The 21,143-nt window shown below is 45.2% G+C and overlaps 1 protein-coding gene across 3 annotated transcripts in view; it reads right to left on the bottom strand.

Annotated features, from left to right (window-relative positions):
* Positions 1–21,143, bottom strand: part of ube2o (ubiquitin conjugating enzyme E2 O) — a 202,426-nt gene that overhangs the window by 34,015 nt on the left and 147,268 nt on the right. For 2 of the 3 annotated variants that reach the window (XM_072483904.1, XM_072483905.1), the window contains exons 9-11: positions 19,553–20,124; positions 15,518–15,672; positions 3,056–3,168 (exon numbers count right to left, since the gene is read on the bottom strand). In XM_072483904.1, coding sequence (XP_072340005.1) covers positions 3,056–3,168; positions 15,518–15,672; positions 19,553–20,124 — 840 coding nt within the window. The remainder of the gene's footprint in view (positions 1–3,055; positions 3,169–15,517; positions 15,673–19,552; positions 20,125–21,143) is intronic. The other variant, XM_072483906.1, reaches the window with a different exon arrangement.

Raw genomic sequence — 21,143 nt, 5'->3', positions numbered from 1 at the left:
TATTGCCCATCCCTAATTTTCCTTGTGGTGGTGGTGGTGAGCGCAATCTTAAACCGCTGGAGTTCATGTGTTGTCCAGCCAAGTGCTGTTAGGAAGGCAATTCCAGAATTGAGCCAGTGACAGTGAAGGAAGGCTTGCAGAGGAACGTCCAGGTGTTGGCGTTCCCATGCATCTGCTGCTCTTGCCCTTCTATGTGGTACAGGTCGCAGGTTTGGAAGATGCTAGTGAAGGAGCCCTGGCAAGTTTCTGCAGTGCATCTTGTAGATGGTGCACACGGCTGCACGGAGTCAGTGGTGGAGGGAGTGGACATTGAAGGTGATGGATGGGGTGCCAATCAATGTTGCTTTGTCCTGGATGGTGCCAGCTTGACTGTTTTTGAAGCTACACTCATCCAGGCAAATGGAGAGTATTCCCTCACACCCCAACTTGTCCCTTATAGATGGTGGACAGGTTTTGGGGCGAGTTACTCGCCAGTGTAACCACAGTATTTTGATGGCTGGTCCAGTTGTTTCTAGTCAATGGTAATTCCCCCAGATATTGATAATGCCATTGAATGTCATGGGGAGATGGCTAGATTCTCTCCAGTTGGAAATGGTAATTGCCTGGCACTTGTGACGCAATGTTACTTTCCACCTATCAGCCCAAGCCTGAATATCACCGAGATCTTTCTACATACGGACACAGACTGCTCCAGTAAATGAGGAGTTGTGAATGGTGCTGATCATTGTACAGTCAGCAGCAAACATCCCTACTTCTGGCCTGATGATGGAGGAAAGGTCACTGAGGAACTCCTGAAGCAATGCCCTGGGACTGGGATGAATGCTCAACAACTACAACCATTTTCCATTGTGCCAAGTATGAATTCAACCAGTGGAGCATTTTCTTGGATTCAGTTTTGCTGCCATACTCAGTCAAATGTTGCCTTGATGACAAGGACTGTCATTCTCGCCTCATCTCAGGTTCAGCTCTTTTGTCCATGTTTGGAGCAAGGCTGTAATGAGGTCAGGAGCTGTGTAGCCCTGGCGGAACCCAAACTGAGCATGAGGACTTCGGAAATAGGAGTCGACCAATCAGCCCTTCGCGCCTGCTCCGGCATTCAATGGCTAATCTTTTACTTCAACACCATTTTCCTGCACTATCCCCATATTCCTTGAAGTTTTAAGTTGCAGGTTATTGCAGTATAAATGCACTTTGATATCACTGTTAACGACCCCTTCTATCACTGGGTCTTCCACTCAGCACTTCTGACTGAAGATGGTTGCAAATGCTTCAGTCTAGTCTTTTGCACTGATGCGCTAGGCTCCCCCATCAGTGAGGATGGAAATGTTACTGCCTGGTTTCGAAAGGCCATGAGAGGGTCCAGAGTCAATGCTGAGGACTCAGAGGACAAATGCCTCCCCATTGTATGCCACCATGCTTCTAGTGGGTGTCCTGCTGGTGGGAAAGGACATTCCTCGGGATGGCGATGCTGTGTCTGGGACATGATCTGTAAGGTATGATTCTGATAGTATGACTATGTCAGGCTGTCGCTATACTAGTCTGTGGGACAGCTCTCCTAACTTTGGCACAGGCCCCAGATGTCAGTAAAGATGACTTTGCTAGGTGCTTGCCATTGTAGTTTCTGGTGCCTAGGTCAAGGTCTGGTGGTCATCTGGTTTCTTTCCTTTTAGACTTTGTAGCGGTTTGATACAACCGAGTGGTTTGCTCGGTCGTTTCAGGCGGAATTTAAGGGTCAACCACACTACTGTGGGTCTGGAGTCACGTGTAGGCCAGACCGGGTAACTTTGGCAGATTGGAGGACTGAAGGACCATAATGAATCAGGTGGATTTTTATAATAATGGTTTACAGAGATTAGCCTTTAATTATTTATTAATTTAACAGATATACCATTAACACCACTGCCCCCCCTCTCTCTCCGCCACCCCCCCCCCCCCCCCCCTTCACACAAGTTAAAATAATAGCAGATCAAATATAGAAAACTATTTTGATTCTCCAGGACTAAATCCCATAGGTCTCTTTCTGAACAGCATGCTACAGCAATCCCATGCTACAGAACTTACGGAAAGTTGGCAGCACAGTGGAATGTCATTGAATTAGTCATTCAGAGGACAGGCTGCTAACCTGGGGTCTTGGGGTGTTCAAATCCCACCATGGCAGCTGGTGGCATTTAAATTTAATTAATAAAATCTGGAATTGAAAGCCAGCCTCAGTAACGATGACCTTGAAACTATCACCAATTGTTTAAAAACCCACCTGGTTCCCTTTAGGGAAAGAATGATGGGATGTAATGGTGGAACTGAAAACATTCTTCCCTCCTTTCAGTTCTGGCATAGGGTCTATGACTCAAAATGTAAACTCTGTTTCTCTCCTGACAGATGCTGACAGACCTGCTGAGTTTATCCAGCATCCTCTGTTCTTGTTCAGATTCTAGCATCCGCAGTATTTTGCTTATGTAAAAGGTACCTGCATCTGCATCCAAAGTGCTGGAACCTGCAAGGGCTACTGACCAGGTGCTGGAAAATGGGATTAACGCGGCTAGTTTATAATTTCTCTCTTTTTTGGCAGGTGCAGATATGATAGACCAAAGGGCCTCTTTCTGAACTGTAACTTCTCTGCTGTTCGATGGAAATCTGCCATCCTTACCCGCTCTGGCCTACAAGTATCCTCAGACCCACAGCAATGTGGTTGGCCCTTAACTTAATGGCCCCCTGAAATGGCCCAGTAAGCCATGAATTTTCAGGGGCAATTAGGGATGGACAAATACTGGCCTTTACAGCGAAGCCCACAGCCCATGAAAGAACATAAAATTCCAAGCTCAGTTATGAAATTATTGGCTTACAAGGAAGGAGGTTTTTTTCTATTTTCTTGTTTTTCTGTCCAGAGTTATCAAGGTATCAATAAATGCTATACCTCTCTGCAATATCCATTCTGACTATCTAGAGTTCTAAAAGTATCTGCATCCTCAGATCTTTCATTTGATATTCAATGTCTAAAGCCGAGAACAAGCGAGAAAACGTGCAGAGTTTTGATATTGGTACTTGATAGGTTCCTCACCTCAATCTCAGTGCCATTTGCCTTTGGTTTGAACCACTTCACTGAGCACGTCCGCCCAATGTGGTCAACAGACTGTACAACTCCATAAACACCGACTTCCTGAGGACCTTGAGCTTAGAGGAAAGAGTAAGTTCATGCAAAACAGAAAAATCAAAAATAGCACAGCAAGTGAAACTTTCATTTTTAAGTCAGTATTCTGAATAAAATTCAACTCGAATATCAGAGGTAATTTTCTATTTTTTTTCCATCGGAAATTACTTACTTACTCCAACTTCTTTATTCCCCAATTAAGGGGCAAAATAGCGTGGCCAATTCACCTACCGTGCACATCTTTTTGGGTTGTGGGGGTGAGATCCACGCAGACATAGGGAGAATGTGCAAACTCCACATGGACAGTGACCCGGGGCCTGAATCAAACCCGGGTCCTCAGCACCATGAGGCAGCGGTGCTAGCCACTGTGCCACCCACACTTACTCCAACTTCTAAATGGCATATCCAATATTTAGAATAGGCCAACTGCATTTAAAAAAAGTAATTCACAGCAAGACACAGCATTTTATCATACGCACACACCACCTCGAACAATGATGAGTCAAGAGTACAGGAGGGAGATAGAGAACCTAGTGGCATGGTGCAATGACAACAATCTCTCCCTCAGCGTCAGGAAAACTAAAGAGCTGGTCATTGACTTCAGGAAGAGAAGTATCATACACACCCCTGTCTGGATCAACGGGGCCAAGGTGGAGATGGTTGACAGCTTCAAATTCCTAGTTGAGTACATCACCAACAATCTGTCCCGGTCCACCAATGATTAAGAAAGTACAACAGCGCCTATACTTCCTCAAGAACTAAGGAAATTCAGCATGTCCAATTTGACTCTTACCAATTTTTACAGATGCACCATAGAAAGCATCCGAACTGGCTGCATCACAGCCTGGTATGGCAACTACTCGGCCCAAGACCGCAAGAAACTACAAAGAGTCGTTAACACAGCCCAGCTGATCACGCAAACCCCTCTCTCATCCATTGACTCTGTCTACACCTCCCACTGCCTTGGGAAAACGGGCAGCATAATCAAAGGCCCCCTCCTACCCAGGTTATTCTTTCTTCCAACCACTTCCATCGGGCAGGAGATACAAAAGTCTGAGAATACGGACTAACAGATTCTAAAACAGCTCCTTCCCCGCCTGAACAACCCTCTTATGGACTGAACTGATCTCTCCACACATCATCTCCACTGAGTAGTGCTACACTCTGTATGCTTCACCCGATGTCTATGTCTCTGTATTTACATAGTGTGTCTATCTTATGACCTGTGTTTTTTCATGTATAGAATGGTCTGTCTGGACTTTACGCAGAACAATACTTTTTACTTTGCCACGCTACACTTGACAATAAACCCAAACCCGAAATCCACCAAAATTCCTCTCAATTTATTACCTCCAGACACTAATTCTCCAATATTTCCCCATTGTATTAGTGACTCTTTTATTCATTACCCCAAATTTTAGATTTTCCCACAAGAGGAAACATTTTTACATGTGCCCTTTAAAGGGCATTCTGTACTTCCAGAGTTCCTTGTGCCTTCACCTAATTTTAAGTATTTTTCAAGGAGATGACGACTTCACAAAATGCACCGTTAGGGAAGGAAACAGCTAATTGTCCAGCAGTGTTAAGTCGATAATTGTAAGTTAACAAGCTTAGTACATCACTGGGGAGGTATATAAAAGAGAAACAGGTGAGAGAATGAGTTAAAACAGAAAATGCTTTCCTCTTGGACTCTCCTGCCCCTCGCCCTAAAACTACGTCCCCTTTGGGAACAGCTGCTTCTTATTTACCCTGTCCAAACCCCTCAATGTTATACATAGAACATAGAACGATACAGCGCAGTACAGGCCCTTCGGCCCACGATGTTGCACCGAAACAAAAGCCATCTAACCTACACTATGCCATTATCATCCATATACTTATCCAATAAACTTTTAAATGCCCTCAATGTTGGCGAGTTCACTACTGTTGCAGGTAGGGCATTCCACGGCCTCACCACTCATTGCGTAAAGAACCTACCTCTGACCTCTGTCCTATATCTATTACCCCTCAGTTTAAAGCTATGTCCCCTCGTGCCAGCCATTTCCATCCGCGGGAGAAGGCTCTCACTGTCCACCCTATCGAACCCCCTGATCATTTTGTATGCCTCTATTAAGTCTCCTCTTAACCTTCTTCTCTCCAACGAAAACAACCTCAAGTCCATCAGCCTTTCCTCATAAGATTTTCCCTCCATACCAGGCAACATCCTGGTAAATCTCCTCTGCACCCGCTCCAAAGCCTCCACGTCCTTCCTATAATGCGGTGACCAGAACTGTATGCAATACTCCAAATGCAGCCGTACCAGAGTTCTGTACAGCTGCAACATGACCTCATGGCTCCGAAACTCAATCCCTCTACCAATAAAGGCCAACACTCCATAGGCCTTCTTCACAACCCTATCAACCTGGGTGGCAACTTTCAGGGATCTATGTACATGGACACCTAGATCCCTCTGCTCATCCACACTTCCAAGAACTTTACCATTAGCCAAATATTCCGCATTCCTGTTATTCCTTCCAAAGTGAATCACCTCACACTTCTCTACATTAAACTCCATTTGCCACCTCTCAGCCCAGCTCTGCAGCTTATCTATGTCCCTCTGTAACCTGCTACATCCTTCCACACTGTCGACAACACCACCGACTTTAGTGTCGTCTGCAAATTTACTCACCCACCCTTCTGCGCCTTCCTCAAGGTCATTGATAAAAATGACAAACAGCAACGGCCCCAGAACAGATCCTTGTGGTACGCCACTTGTAACTGAACTCCATCCTGAACATTTCCCATCAACCACCACCCTCTGTCTTCTTTCAGCTAGCCAATTTCTGATCCACATCTCTAAATCACCCTCAATCCCCAGCCTCCGTATTTTCTGCAATAGCCTACCGTGGGGAACCTTATCAAACGCTTTACTGAAATCCATATACACCACATCAACTGCTCTACCCTCGTCTACCTGTTCAGTCACCTTCTCAAAGAACTCGATAAGGTTTGTGAGGCATGACCTACCCTTCACAAAGCCATGCTGACTATCCCTGATCATATTATTCCTATCTAGATGATTATAAATCTTGTCTCTTATAATCCCCTCCAAGACTTTACCCACTACAGACGTGAGGCTCACAGGTCTATAGTTGCCGGGGTTGTCTCTGCTCCCCTTTTTGAACAAAGGGACCACATTTGCTATCCACCAGTCCTCTGGCACTATTCCTGTAGCCAATGATGACATAAAGATCAAAGCCAAAGGTCCAGCAATCTCTTCCCTGGCCTCCCAGAGAATCCTAGGATAAATCCCATCAGGTCCCGGGGACTTATCTATGTTCAGCCTATCCAGAATTGCCAACACCTCTTCCCTACGTACCTCAATGCCATCTATTCTAATAGCCTGGGTCTCAGCATTCTCCTCCACAACATTATCTTTTTCCTGAGTGAATACTGACGAAAAATATTCATTTAGTATCGCGCCTATCTCTTCAGACTCCTCACACAACTTCCCATCCCTGTCCTTGACTGGCCTACTCTTACCTTAGTCATTCGCTTATTCCTGACATACCTATAGAAAGCTTTTGGGTTTTCCTTGATTCTTCCTGCCAAATACTTCTCATGTCCCCTCCTTGCTCGTCTTAGCTCTCTCTTTAGATCCTTCCTCGCTACCTTGTAACTATCCATCGCCCCAACTGAAACTTCACACCTCATCTTCACATAGGCCTCCTTCGGGGCAGCACGGTAGCATTGTGGATAGCACAATTGCTTCACAGCTCCAGGGTCCCAGGTTCGATTCTGGCTTGGGTCACTGTCTGTGCGGAGTCTGCACATCCTCCCAGTGTGTGCGTGGGTTTCCTCCGGGTGCTCCGGTTTCCTCCCACAGTCCAAAGAAGTGCAGGTTAGGTGGATTGGCCATGATAAATTGCCCATAGTGTCCAAAATTGCCCTTAGTGTTGTGTGGGGTTACTGGGTTATGGGGATTGGGTGAAGGTGTTGACCTTGGGAAGGGTGCTCTTTCCAAGAGCTGGTGCAGACTCGATGGGCCGAATGGCCTCCTTCTGCACTGTAAATTCTATGATAATCTTCCTCTTAACAAGAGATTCCACTTCTTTGATAAACCACGGTTCCCTCGCTCTACGCCTTCCTCCCTGCCTGACCGGTACATACTTATCAAGAACACGCAGTAGCTGATCCTTGAACAAGCTCCACTTATCCAGTGTGCCCAACACTTGCAGCCTACTTCTCCAACCTATCCCCCCCAAGTCACGTCTAATGGCATCATAATTGCCCTTCCCCCAGCTATAACTCTTGCCCTGCGGTGTATACTTATCCCTTTCCATCACTAATGTAAACGTCACCGAATTGTGGTCAGTCCCCAAAGCGCTCTCCTACCTCCAAATCCAACACCTGGCCTGGTTCATTACCCAAAACCAAATCCAACGTGGCCTCGCCTCTTGTTGGCCTGTCAACATAGTGTCAGGAAACCCTCCTGCGCACACTGTACAAAAAACGACCCATCTAATGTACTCGAACTATATCTTTTCCAGTCAATATTTGGAAAGTTAAAGTCTCCCATAATAACTACCCTGTTACTTTCGCTCTTATCCAGGATCATCTTCGCCATCCTTTCCTCTACATCCCTAGAACTATTTGGAGGCCTATAGAAAACTCCCAACAGGGTGACCTCTCCTTTCCTGTTTCTAACCTCAGCCCATACTACCTCGGAAGATGAGTCCCCATCTAGCATCCTCTCTGCCACCGTAATACTGCTCTTGACTATCAGCGCCACACCTCCCCCTCTTTTGCCTCCTTCTCTGAGCTTACTAAAACACCTAAACCCCGGAACCTGCAACATCCATTCCTGTCCCTGCTCTATCCATGTCTCCGAAATGGCCACAACATCGAAGTCCCAGGTACCAACCCATGCTGCCAGTTCCCCTACCTTATTTCGTATACTCCTGGCATTGAAGTAGACACACTTCAAACCACCTACCTGAACACTGGCCCCCTCCTGCGACGTCAAATCTGTGCTCCTGACCTCTATACTCTCATTCTCCCGTACCCTAAAACTACAATCCAGGTTCCCATGCCCCTGCTGCATTAGTTTAAACCCCCCCAAAGAGCACTAACAAATCTCCCCCCCCAGGATATTTGTGCCCCTCAGGTTCAGATGTAGACCATCCTGTCTGTAGAGGTCCCACCTTCCCCAGAAAGAGCCCCAGTTATCCAGAAATCTGAATCCCACCCGCCTGCACCATCCCTGTAGCCACGTGTTTAATTGCTCTCTCCCTATTCCTCATCTCATTATCACGTGGCACGGGCAACAACCCAGAGATAACAACTCTGTTTGTTCTAGTTCTGAGCTTCCATCCTAGCTCCCCGAAAGCCTGCCTGACATCCTTGTCCCCTTTCCTACCTATGTCGTTAGTGCCAATGTAGACCACGACTTGGGGCTGCTCCCCCTCCCCCTTAAGGACCCGGAAAACACGATCCGAGACATCACGTACCCTGGCACCTGGGAGGCAACATACCAAACGTGAGTCTCTCACGCTCCCACAAAATCTCCTATCTGTGCCCCTGACTATCGAGTCCCCAATTACTAATGCTCTGCTCCTCTCCCCCCTTCCCTTCTGAGCAACAGGGACAGACTCCGTGCCAGAGGCCCGTACCCCATGGCTTACCCCTGGTAAGTCCCCCCGCACAAGTATCCAAAGCGGTATACTTGTTTCTCAGGGGAACGACCGCAGGGGATCCCTGCACTGACTGCTTCTTCCCAGTCCCTCTTACAGTTACCCATCTATCTCCAATCTTTGGTGTAACTAATTCCCTGAAGCTGCTATCTATGACCCCCTCTGCCTCCCGAATGATCCGAAGTTCTTCCAACTCCAGCTCCCTAACTCGGTCTTGGAGGAGCTGGAGATGGCAGCACTTCCTGCAGGTACACTTCAATCATATCCCCCCTCAGCCTTCTCTGCGCCAAAGAAAACAATCTAAGCCTATCCAGTCTCTCCTTATAAGACAGATGCTCCATCCAAGACAACGTCCTGGTGAATCGCCACTGTACCCTCTCCAATCGCCTCCTTCCTGTAGTTAAGTGACCAGAACTGCACCGAGTACTCCAGCTGCAGCCTATCCAACATTCAGTTTTGATGTTTTGAATTAAGCACTAAAATGTATGATCCTGAGGTTGAAGAAATCATGGATCCTCGATCTCAATACCATCCCCCCACATTCTCCCATTACTCCTTGATGCCTTTAATATCTGGAAATAAAACCATTTCCATCTTAAGTACAAAGAACAAAGAAATGTACAGCACAGGAACAGGCCCTTCGGCCCTCCAAGCCCGTGCCGACCATACTGCCCGACTAAACTACAATCTTCTACACTTCCTGGGTCCGTATCCTTCTATTCCCATCCTATTCATATATTTGTCAAGATGCCCCTTAAATGTCCCTATCGTCCCTGCCTCCACTACCTCCTCCGGTAGTGAGTTCCAGGCACCCACTACCCTCTGCGTAAAAAACTTGCCTCGTACATCTACTCTAAACTTTGCCCCTCTCACCTTAAACCTGTGCCCCCTAGTAATTGACCCCTCTACCCTGGGGAAAAGCCTCTGACTATCCACTCTGTCTATGCCCCTCATAATTTTGTATACCTCTATCAGGTCGCCCCTCAACCTCCTTCGTTCCAGTGAGAACAAACCGAGTTTATTCAATCGCTCCTCATAGCTTATGCCCTCCATACCAGGCAACATTCTGGTAAATCTCTTCTGCACCCTCTCTAAAGCCTCCACATCCTTCTGGTAGTGTGGCGACCAGAATTGAACACTATACTCCAAGTGTGGCCTAACTAAGGTTCGATACAGCTGCAACATGACTTGCCAATTCTTATACTCAATGCCCCGGCCAATGAAGGCAAGCATGCCGTATGCCTTCTTGACTACCTTCTCCACCTGTGTAGCCCCTTTCAGTGATCTGTGGACCTGTACTCCTAGATCTCTTTGACTTTCAATACTCTTGAGGGTTCTACCATTCACTGTATATTCCCTACCTGCATTAGCCCTTCCAAAATGCATTACCTCACATTTGTAATGCATTACCTCACATTTGTAATGCATTACCTCACATTTGTATTTTGTATTTGTATATTTAGTGACTTGATCTCCACAGCCTTATGTGGTCGAGAATTCCACAGGTTAACTGCAAACAAAAAAAGAAACTTCATAGAATCCAGACAGTGCAGGAGGCCATTTGGTCCATCAAGTCTGCACCAACCCTCAAGAGCACTTTACCTTATTCCTTAACCTAACCTACACATCCCTGACAGTAAGGGGCAATTGATCATGCCCAATTCACCTAACCTGCACATCTCCGGACTGTGGGAGGAAACCAGAGCACCCGGGGAGTACATAAAAACTTCACACAGTCACCCAAAGCCGGAATTGAACCCGGGTTCCTGGCACTGTGAAGCAGCAGTGCTAACCACTGTGCCACAATGCCATCCCTCATCTCCTTCTCCTCATTTCAGTCCTAAATTACTAACCCTACATCCTGAGACTGTGACTCCTTGTTCTAGCCCACCCTAGCCAGGGGAAACATCAGCCCTGCATCCCCAGCTTTGTCAGAATTTTATGTTTCAAAGAAACCCCCACTCATTTTCCCAAACTCCAGTGAACACAGGCCCAGTTGACCCAATTTCTCTTCATACAACAATCCTGTAATCCCAAGAATCATTCTGGTGAAGTATAAAAGTAGAGAGAGTTACTGCAATTGTATAGGGTGTTGGTGAGACCACATCTGGAGTATTGTGACCCAAGAAAAAGTGCTGGAAAATCTCAGCAGGTCTGGCAGCATCTGTAGGGAGAGAAAAGAGCTAACGTTTCGAGTCCAGATGACCCTTTGTCAAAGCCTTTGTCCAGACCCTTTGTCTGGAGTATTTTGTCCAGTTTTGGTCTCCTTATTTGAGGAAGGACCTGGTGGCATTGGAGGCAGTTCAGAGGTTCACCAGATTGCTTCCAGGGATCAAAGGGTTGACGTGCAAGGACAGATTAAACAGTTTGGGCTTATACTGACTGGAATTTAGAAGGATGAGGGGATCTGATCAAGGTATATGAAATACTAAAAGGGATTGATAAAGTAAACGTAGACCAAATGTTCCCCCTTGGGGGGGTAATCTGGAACGAGAGGTCACGGATATAGGTTGAGAGGCGATAGATTTAGAACAGAGATGAGGAGGAACTACTTCTCGCAGGGGGTGGTGAATTTGTGGGGACTCGCTGCCCCCATAGAGCGGTGGAATCGGAGTCATTAAATGGTTTCAAGGAGATTGATATATTTCTGATTTAGAAAGGGGTAAAGGAATCTGGGGAACAAGTTGGGAGGTGGATTTGAGACCAGGAAAAGATCAGCTATGATCTGATTGAATGGCGGAGCTCGAAGGGCTGAATTGCCGACTTCTGCCCCTAATTCCTATGAACCTTCATTGTACTCCCTCCATGGCAAGTATATCCATTCTTATGTAAGGAGACTAAAACTGTATACAATACTCTAGGTCTGGTCTCACCAAGGCTGCAGGAAGACATTCTTGCTCCTGTACTCAAATCTTCTTGCAAAATGAAAGCAAACATATTATTTGCCTTTCTAACTGTTTGCTGTACCTACATGTCTGCTTTTAATGACTGGTGTACAAAGGTACCTGGGTCCCTTTGCTCATCAACATTTCCCAATCTATAGCCATTTAAATAATATTTTGCCATTCTATTTTGCCTACCACGTTATACTGCATCTACCATGTTCCCACTCACTCAATTTGTCTAAATGACTTTAACGCCTCTTTATCATAGTATTTACAGTGCAGAAGGGGGCCATTCAGCCCATCGAGTCTGCACCGGCTCACCGAGCACCCTACCCAAGGTCAACACCGCCACCCTATCCCCATAACCCAGTAACCCCACCCAACACTAAGGGCAATTTTGGACACTAAGGGCAATTTATCATGGCCAATCCACCTAACCCGCACATCTTTGGACTGTGGGAGGAAACCGGAGCAGCCGGAGGAAACTCACGCACACACGGGGAGGATGTGCAGTCTCCGCACAGACAGTGACCCAAGCCGGAATCGAACCTGGGACCCTGGAGCTGTGAAGCAATTGTGCTATCCACAAGGCTACCGTGCTGCCCAGCCTCCTCACCACCACCTAATTGTGTCATCTGCAATTGGAAAATTGGACTGATCTGATCTCTTCTCTACTGAGTAGTACTACACTCCTGTATGCTTCACCTGATGCCCGTGTCTATGTATTTACATTGTGTATTTTATGTTTGCCCTATTATGTATTTTCTTTTCATGTATGGAATGATCTGTCTGAGCTGCACGCAGAACAATACTTTCCACTGTAGAACATAGAACGATACAGCGCAGTACAGGCCCTTCGGCCCACAATGTTGCACCGACATGGGAAGTCAAAAAACAAAAGCCATCTAACCTACACTATGCCATTATCATCCATATGCTTATCCAATAAACTTTTAAATGCCCTCAATGTTGGCGAGTTCACTACTGTTGCAGGTAGGGCATTCCACGGCCTCACCACTCTTTGCGTAAAGAACCTACCTCTGACCTCTATCCTATATCTATTACCCCTCAGTTTAAAGTTATGTCCCCTCGTGCCAGCCATATCCATCCGCGGGAGAAGGCTCTCACTGTCCACCCTATCGAACCCCCTGATCATTTTGTATGCCTCTATTAAGTCTCCTCTTAACCGTCTTCTCTCTAACGAAAACAACCTCAAGTCCATCAGCCTTTCCTCATAAGATTTTCCCTCCATACCAGGCAACATCCTGGTAAATCTCCTCTGCACCCGCTCCAAAGCTTCCACGTCCTTCCTATAATGCGGTGACCAGAACTGTACGCAATACTCCAAATGCGGACGTACCTCGGTACACGTGACAATAAACCAATCCAATCCAATCTAATGACAGGGCCATAAAATTAAGCCCGTTGGTTTATAATGGTTTAGCAAAGCTTCTTGGTTTTAACCGAAGAACATGAAAGGGAGGCGAAAGAAAAAAAAATGAAAGAACAATGCGGGGTTATGGAGGAGTAACTGAGAAAAAGTAATTGACTCAATAATAAAATCTTTACTGTTGTCACAAGTAGGCTTACATTAACACTACAATGAAGTTACTGTGAAAATCCCCTAGTCGCCACATTCCGGCGCCTGTTCGGGTACACGGAAGCAGAATTCAGAATGTCCAATTTACTCAATTGTCTTTCAGGACTTGTGGGAGGAAACCGGAGCACCCGGAGGAAACCCACACAGACACGGGGAGAACGTGCAGACACGGCACAGACAGTGACGCAAGCCGGGAATCGAACCTGGAGCTGTGATGCAACAGTGCTAACCACTGTGCTACCGTACCGCCCCATTTTGATGACACAATCTCCAACACTCCTTTTCCATTTCCAAAGCATCCTCTGAAACTTTACATTCGTCCACCTTTCTTGAAGGTTGTAATTTGCAAGAATATAGTTCCCTGGGCAGTATCACCACATCCAAATGTTGGTGAAGCCGAGTGAACAAACACCCAGCAGAACAACAATCAGCAACAGGAGGATAAACAGAAACTAATTGCCACACTTCAAATCCCAACCAGAGATGAATAAAACCAGCAGACATCAGGAACTGAATCGCGAACCTTATTGATATGCATGCCACACTAGGGTGGTGGTAATTTTGCACATTAGCTTAAAATGTATTGTTTCACTCAGCACGAGGCAAAGCTTAGGCTAGATGGATTGGTCAAGTTGGTCACCTTAACATGGAAAGAACAAATAAGGATATCTTAATATGGCACACCTCATGAATCACTTCTGAAGTGTATTCATTTAGACTAGTGCAAGCATATAAAAATGATTGGAAGCAAAGTCCAGCTGGTACTTGAAAGCTACTCCATACCACGATGGTTCAATCACCACGGTTAAGCACTCTAGCCTATCCCCTGGAAAGGTCCTTCCCGTCTGTTCCTGTTTATTCCCTTATTTCCTCTTTCTTTTATTTCTGCGGTTAGATTTCGGATCCATGGATGTTTAGTGGACCTGTGACTTTTAAGGTAAAACTGCCTGCATCTTTAATTCAAACAGGAAGAACCAGTAGGCTGTGCCATTTTAGGCTAACATCAGCCTGGATTGATTGATGTGGCTCGTAGGCAATGAATGGGCCTAAAAGGCTGTGCTCTTCCCGGTAACAGGTGGTGATTGGACCCACTGAAATGGTTCAGAGACCTAAAGAGCTTTCAGTTTCGCTTTGGACAGCTAAGGGAGAAAACCTCCCCTTCTTCTCCAGAAAAAAACAGCAAATTCTCAAAACAACCATCTCTCCAGAAAAGATGCAAGCAGAATCCAGAATCTGATAACTCTTTCCCTGATCACAGTAAGAAGTCTTACAAGACCAAGTTAAAGTCCAACAGGTTTGTTTCAAACACTAGCTTTCGGAGCGCTGCTCCTTCCTCAGGCGAAGAAGGAGCAGCGCTCCGAAAGCTAGTGTTTGAAACAAGCCTGTTGGACTTTAACCTGGTGTTGTAAGAGTTCTTACTGTGCTCACCCCAGTCCAATGCCGGCATCTCCACATCATCTCTCCCTGATGTAAGCAGAGATCAAAATCGGATAACTCTCTCTGCAGAACAGGCTGGTGTGAAGCCAGGAACCTCTCCTGGAAAACCCACGGGTAAGATATTGCTAATTGCAAGGAGGATCACTATGGGCTGTAAACCATAGACTTTAATCCACACTCATACTGTGAAGAAAGTGAACTAAATAACTCATCATCTGAAGCAAGGACTCTTTATCTTTGCACCATAACCTTAATTTTTACCCCTTTCCACCCGTGTTTGTCTGTCTTGTGGATAGAGGTTGGGGCAATTAAAGGGGGAGTCAGGTATTAACTTGTCATTAGGCAGTTGTGCTTATGTAGTATTTCACATTTGTTCTTGTTATAAATAAACAGTAATTGTGCTTAAAAGTGCAAACCTGGTGACTGTAATTATTGGACAGCCAAGGGAAAAATATTCCAGGTATTTTTGTAACAATTCACTTGCTGTGACTCCAGGACGAGTGGGGCTGGAATTGACCAGGGTGTTGTAACACCCCTTATATTCACTACCAATAATCTCTTGGATGAGGCAAAAGCAGAACATTGGACAAAGAACACTTTTCAAACTCCATTTTGACTCTTTCAATTCTGGAGTGAGGCTGAAAACCACATCTAACTGAGGAGTAAGTTCTACGACAGCCAAATAGGCAGCTAGTTGGTACTGAAGATGACTTTTTGTCCATATCTCTACTCATCATTTGTAAGAATGAGCTCTGAAATAAAATTTCCTCACACTTACCACGTTTATCCAGCACAAAGTCTCCAGGACAGAACTCATTATTATCTACGTGGTGAACTGGCAGCAAGTCATTGGATCGAATATCTTTCTCTACTGTACCATCCTGCCACATCACATCCACACTGGTGCTGGTTTTCAGAATCTCCACAGCAATTCTAAGAAAGGACTGAAAATTAGAGTTTGGAATGGACAGATTCTCAAATTTACACAATGGGCAGTAGAGTTAACGGGAACCCCAAGAATGAGAGCGAGAGGCTGACAACAGCAGATTCTGATACGTTGATCTTGGTCACCATATACGTGGGAAGACTGAAAGCAGCAAATTTATAATTAAGCCCAGAAGTATTCCATAAATGAAGAGTAAGGGGCTGCTCGGTGAGGCTGTTAGAACAAGTTAAGAACTGTATTTTATTTGGTAGGTTATGTTGAAACAACTTCATGACAACTACAAACTTAGTGAAAGATGCTCGACCACACAGCAGCTTGGTGGGGTACAGCATTAAGATGCAGAGCTCACTACAAAGAACAAAACAGCACAGGAACTGGCCCTTTGGCCCTCCAAGCCTGTCCTGGTCATGGTACCAAATTTTGCCAAAACCCTCAGCACTTCCTTGTGCCGTATCCCTCTATATCCATCCCATGCATGTGTTTGTGAAGATGCCTTTTGAACGCCGTTAATGTATCTGCTTCCACAACCTCCCCTGGCAACGCGTTCCAGGCACTCGCCACCCTCTGTGTAAAAAACCTGCCTCGCACATCTCCTCTGAACTTTGCCCCACGGACCTTAAACCTATGCCCCCTGGTGACTGACCCCTCCACCCTGGGAAAGAGTGTCTGCCCATCCACTCTATCCATGCCCCTCATTGTCCTGTAGAGCTCTATCAGGTCACCCCTCAACCTCCAGTCTTTCTAATGAAAACACTCTGTCTATTCAGCCTCTCCACACAGCTAACACCCTCCTGACCAGGCAATATCCTGGTAAACCTCCTTTGCACCTTCTCCAAAGCCTCCACATCCCTCTGGTAATGTGGCGACCATTATCGTGCGCAATATTCTAAGTGCGGCCGCACCAAGGTTCTATTCAACTGTAGCGTGACTTGTCAGTTTTTATACTCTATGCCCCATCCAATGAAGGCAAGCATTCCGAATGCTTACTTGACTACAGTGTCCACTTGTGTAGCCACCTTCTAAGATCTGTGGAGCTGCACGCCCAGATCTCTCTGACTTTCTATATTCCTAAGAGTTTTGCCATTTACGGTATATTTCCCCTCTATGTTAGACCTGCCAAAATGCATCACCTCACATTTGTCCGGATTAAACTCCATTTACCATTTGTACCTTCTGTATGTCCTGCTTTTTGTTCTGACAATCCTCAACACTATCTGCCACTCCACCAACCTTGGTGTCATCCGCAAACTTAATCAGACCGGCTACATTTTCCTCCAAATCGTTTGTGTACACTACAAACAACAGAGGTCCCAGCACAGACCCTGTGGAACACCACTAGTTACAACCTTCTACTCAGAAAAACACCCTTCTACTGCTACCCTTTGCCTTCTGTGACCAAGTAAGTTCTGTATCCATCTTACCACCTCACCTCTGATCCTGTGTGACTTCACCTTCTGTACCAGTCTGCCATGAGGCACCTTGTCAAAGGCTTTACTGAAGTCCATGTAAATAACATCCACCACCCTCCCCATATCAATCATCTTTGTCACCTTCTCAATAAAGTCGATCAAGTTAGTGACACACGACTACCTTGAGGGATCAGGCCAAGAGGATGTACAACCATGGCAGAGTTGGCGAATAGTAGTGGGATTCTTGAATGAATGATCTTCCGTGGAGTGGCAATCCACCCCCCCCCCCCCCCCCCCCCCGGCCCACATCCCATCATCCAACCATTCTCCACAATAAGCTTTTTTACTTTTTGGAGTACAACCTCAGATTTACTTTGTAATTAAATTTGTAATATCCCGCATGGGACCTACAGGGTGGGAATGATCATCTTCCCATGGTCCTTGTGAATCGAGCTCCCCAACCCCTATATTAACCGTTGTATAAAAGGTCGGCCAGTAAAGCACCAACCAGAACAGGTAGCGATCTACTGGGCAGTGTGCATAGCGTGTTGTAAATAAAGTTATGTTTCTTTATTTTACTTGGCGTGGACTCCCCGTCCCTTATTAAAAAAGTTTGCTTCTTTTTGCCCATTTTGCCATCTTAACAATGCTCCTTTAAAGCTTTTCTAATCCTTAAATCATTTAATATTTCTCCCGTTTTATCATCTGTAAACCCGAATACCGTTCCTGCCAGCTCCATATCAAAATGATTAATTTATATCAGTGAATTTTATCTGGATTATTTGGAACACCACTAACCAATTTCCAACCACTGCAAACCTCGACATTTCATTTGATTAAAAACCTGCTGAAATTTCACTCGCTTTTTTCAAAGAGAAAAGATTTGAGAGCTCCGAGAAGTAAAGATCTTGTGTTCCTGGTGATAGACTTTACAGCGCAGACTTGCTTGCCTTCTTTCAAATAGTACCAAGGAAAAGAATTAGGTGAAAGAGGCTGTAGTTAACTTTTGCCCTCTGCACACAGGTTCCTATTGCAACAGTTTTCTCCGGCTCACACCTTTAGAAATTTTCAAACAATTGAAACTTACATCAGCCAGCCCAGATGCTTGTGAATAACTCAAGGTTCTAAGGCTTTTTTGCGTAAGTATCTCGTCCTTATACATAATAAAGACAGGAAAAAGTGTGAGCAGGCAAAAATCTGATAAGTAGAGTATAATGCGGACAAATTGGCAGGCAGTGACTAGTGGGGTACCGCAGGGATCTGTGCGAGGACCCCAACTGTTCACATTATATATTAATGATTTGGACGAGGGAACTAAATGGATTATCTCCAGATTTGCAGATGATACAAAGTTGGGTGGGAGGGGAGCTGTGAGGAGGATGCAGAGATGCTTCAGCAGGATTTGGACAGGCTGAGTGGATGGGTATATGTCTGGCAGATGCAGTACAATGTGGATAAATGTGAGGTTATCCGCTTTGATAGCAAAAACAAGGCGGCAGATTATTATTTGCATAGGAGCAAATTTAGAGAGGTGACACTCAATGAGACATTGGTGTCCTTGTCCAACAGTTGCTGAAAGTAAGCGGCAGGTACAGCAGGCAATAAAGAAGGCAAATGGTATGTTGACCTTCATAGCGAGAGGATTTAAGAATAGGAATAAGGTTGTTTTACTGCAATTGTGTCCGGCATTGGTGAGGCCACACCTGGAGTATTGTGAGCAGCTTTAGTGTCCTTAATGGAGGAAGAATGCTCTTGCTACAGAGGGAGTGCAGCAAAGGTTTACCAGATTGATTACTGGATGACGGGATTGTCATGTAAGGAGAGACTAAGTCGGTTAGGATTATATTCATTGGAGTTTAGAAGTGTAAGAGGGGATCCCATAGAAGCTTACAAATTATAACAGTATTAGACAGGGTAGATTCAGAAAGAATGTTCCCGATGGTGGGGGAGTCCAGTACCAGGGGTCATAGTTTGAGGATAAGGGGTTAGGACTGAGGCGAGGAGAAATATCATCAGCCAGAGAGTGGTGAATCTGTGGAATTCACAACCACAGAAAGTAGTTGAGGCCAAAACATGGTGAAATTTCAAGAAGGAATTAAATATAGCTGGGGTGGGGAAGAGGAGGAAGGATGGATCAGGGTATCAAACCTGATTATCAGCCATGATCATAATGAATGGCGGGCAGGCTCAAAGGGCCGAATGGCCTCCTCCTGCTCCGATATTCTAAGAATGTTACTATATTAATGTTGAAATTGTCCATTTTGGCAGGAAGAATGAAAAAGGTGCTTATCAAAACGGTGGGAGCTTGCAAAGCTCGGACTTGCAGAGGGATCTGGATGTTGTACTGTATCAATCACAAAAGGTTTGGTATACAGGTCCAACAAAAAAAAGTCAGACCTTCAATCCATCACCAGTAGCATTTGACCGACTGCTTTTCTGTCAGAGTGTAATATCTCACCTGTCACCTGGCTTGAATTCTCTGGAGGGTTTGTTTTTTTTCTTCTTGTGTTTCTTCTTCAAGTTTTTAATAGAAAGTGGGATACTTTTTTTACGTCCTTGTCCCCCACTTTGCGATGATGCAGTTGAACTTGCAGAAGAAGAAATCGAGCTAGTTTCATCGGTATCCTCAGCACCTTCGTCATCTGCATCTTGTTCTGTTAGCTGAAGTTTCAGAGTCTGGCTACTTTCCAGCAAATCTCCACCTAATACCACTGGAGACTGGCCCAAAACCTTCAAGTTTCCCACTTTCACTCTTTGTTCCAACTGATTGTCAGCATTAGGGACTGGGCCATTGCTGAGAACAAGTTCCTTCTCTACATCCCCATTTACAGACTGGGAGTTCAGTCCTATCGTCAGTTGAGGTGTGCCCTCCCAACCTAATCTTGGTTTAGAGCCACTAAGTCCAAAAACAGTCGAGGTGACCATGACAGATCCATCACCCAAAGCAACTGTGAACTTGTCAGAGTGATCCACATCATCCAAATTATTCAAGATTTTCTTCACTATCTCCTTGTCAAAGAGGCGTTTAACCTTATGAAAGGACAGAAGGACAAGTTGCAGAAGGTTCAGTCATACAGCTGCCAAATATAATCACAAATTGCAGCACATTGACAAATTACTTTCTGAATAAAGCCATGAACCCGGCCACACACATTCCTACAATACTTCCATATAATCAATTAAATAATCTGCTTACCTTGCTCATCTGAGGCGGTCTTAAACAAGGTAAATTATTTTAAATGTGTAAGTGTCTTTCTAACTGACTTAGAAATTGGATGTGCAGAAGTTAAAAAGTAATACTTTTTGAGATAGAATTACACACATTACAAAATATTTACAGCACAAAAAGCTCTAGAGTCCAACCGGTCTATGCCAGTGTTCATGCTCCACAAGAACCCCCTCCCACCTCGCCCTATCAACATAACCATCTAACCTTTCCTCCTCCTGTTTATCCAGCTTTCCCTCAAAATCCAGCTATTCACCTTAACTACTCTTTGTTATAGCCAGTTCCACATTCTCACCATTCCCTGGATGACTAACTTATTAATGGCTCCTGGTTCCAATCTCTCTCTTGCCCAAATGGAAGCATCATCTCTGCACCCAAATCCCTTCATAATTTAAAAGGTCTTCAATCAGCTCACCTTTCTCAGAGAAAAGAATCCTAATTTGTTCAGTCTTTCATAAGTCTATCCCCTCAATTCTGATACCATTCTAGCGATAAGGGAATAGTGTAGATGGGCTTTAGAGTGGTTTCACAGGTCGGCGCAACATCGAGGGCCGAAGGGCCTGTACTGCGCTGTAATGTTCTATGTTCTATATCTTTGTGCCACTTTGTCCGTTTCAAATATGAACCAGGTGGTTCGCAGTATTCCAAATGTGATCTAAGCAGGGTTCTATAGAAGTTTAACATAACTTTGAATTCTATCCCTTTAGAAAGGAACCCCAGTGTTTTCTTCGCTTTCTTTAAAATGGTCTTATTAATATGCATTGCTATATTTAGTAATTTATATATTTGTACATCCAGGTTCCTCGACCCATTTAGAGACTTT

Source organism: Scyliorhinus torazame, chromosome 18 (assembly GCF_047496885.1).
Source record: "Scyliorhinus torazame isolate Kashiwa2021f chromosome 18, sScyTor2.1, whole genome shotgun sequence".
NCBI classification, from domain to species: Eukaryota; Metazoa; Chordata; class Chondrichthyes; order Carcharhiniformes; family Scyliorhinidae; genus Scyliorhinus; species Scyliorhinus torazame.
Note: the sequence above shows the minus strand (reverse complement) of the source record. Positions and strands in the feature narration are given on the sequence as shown.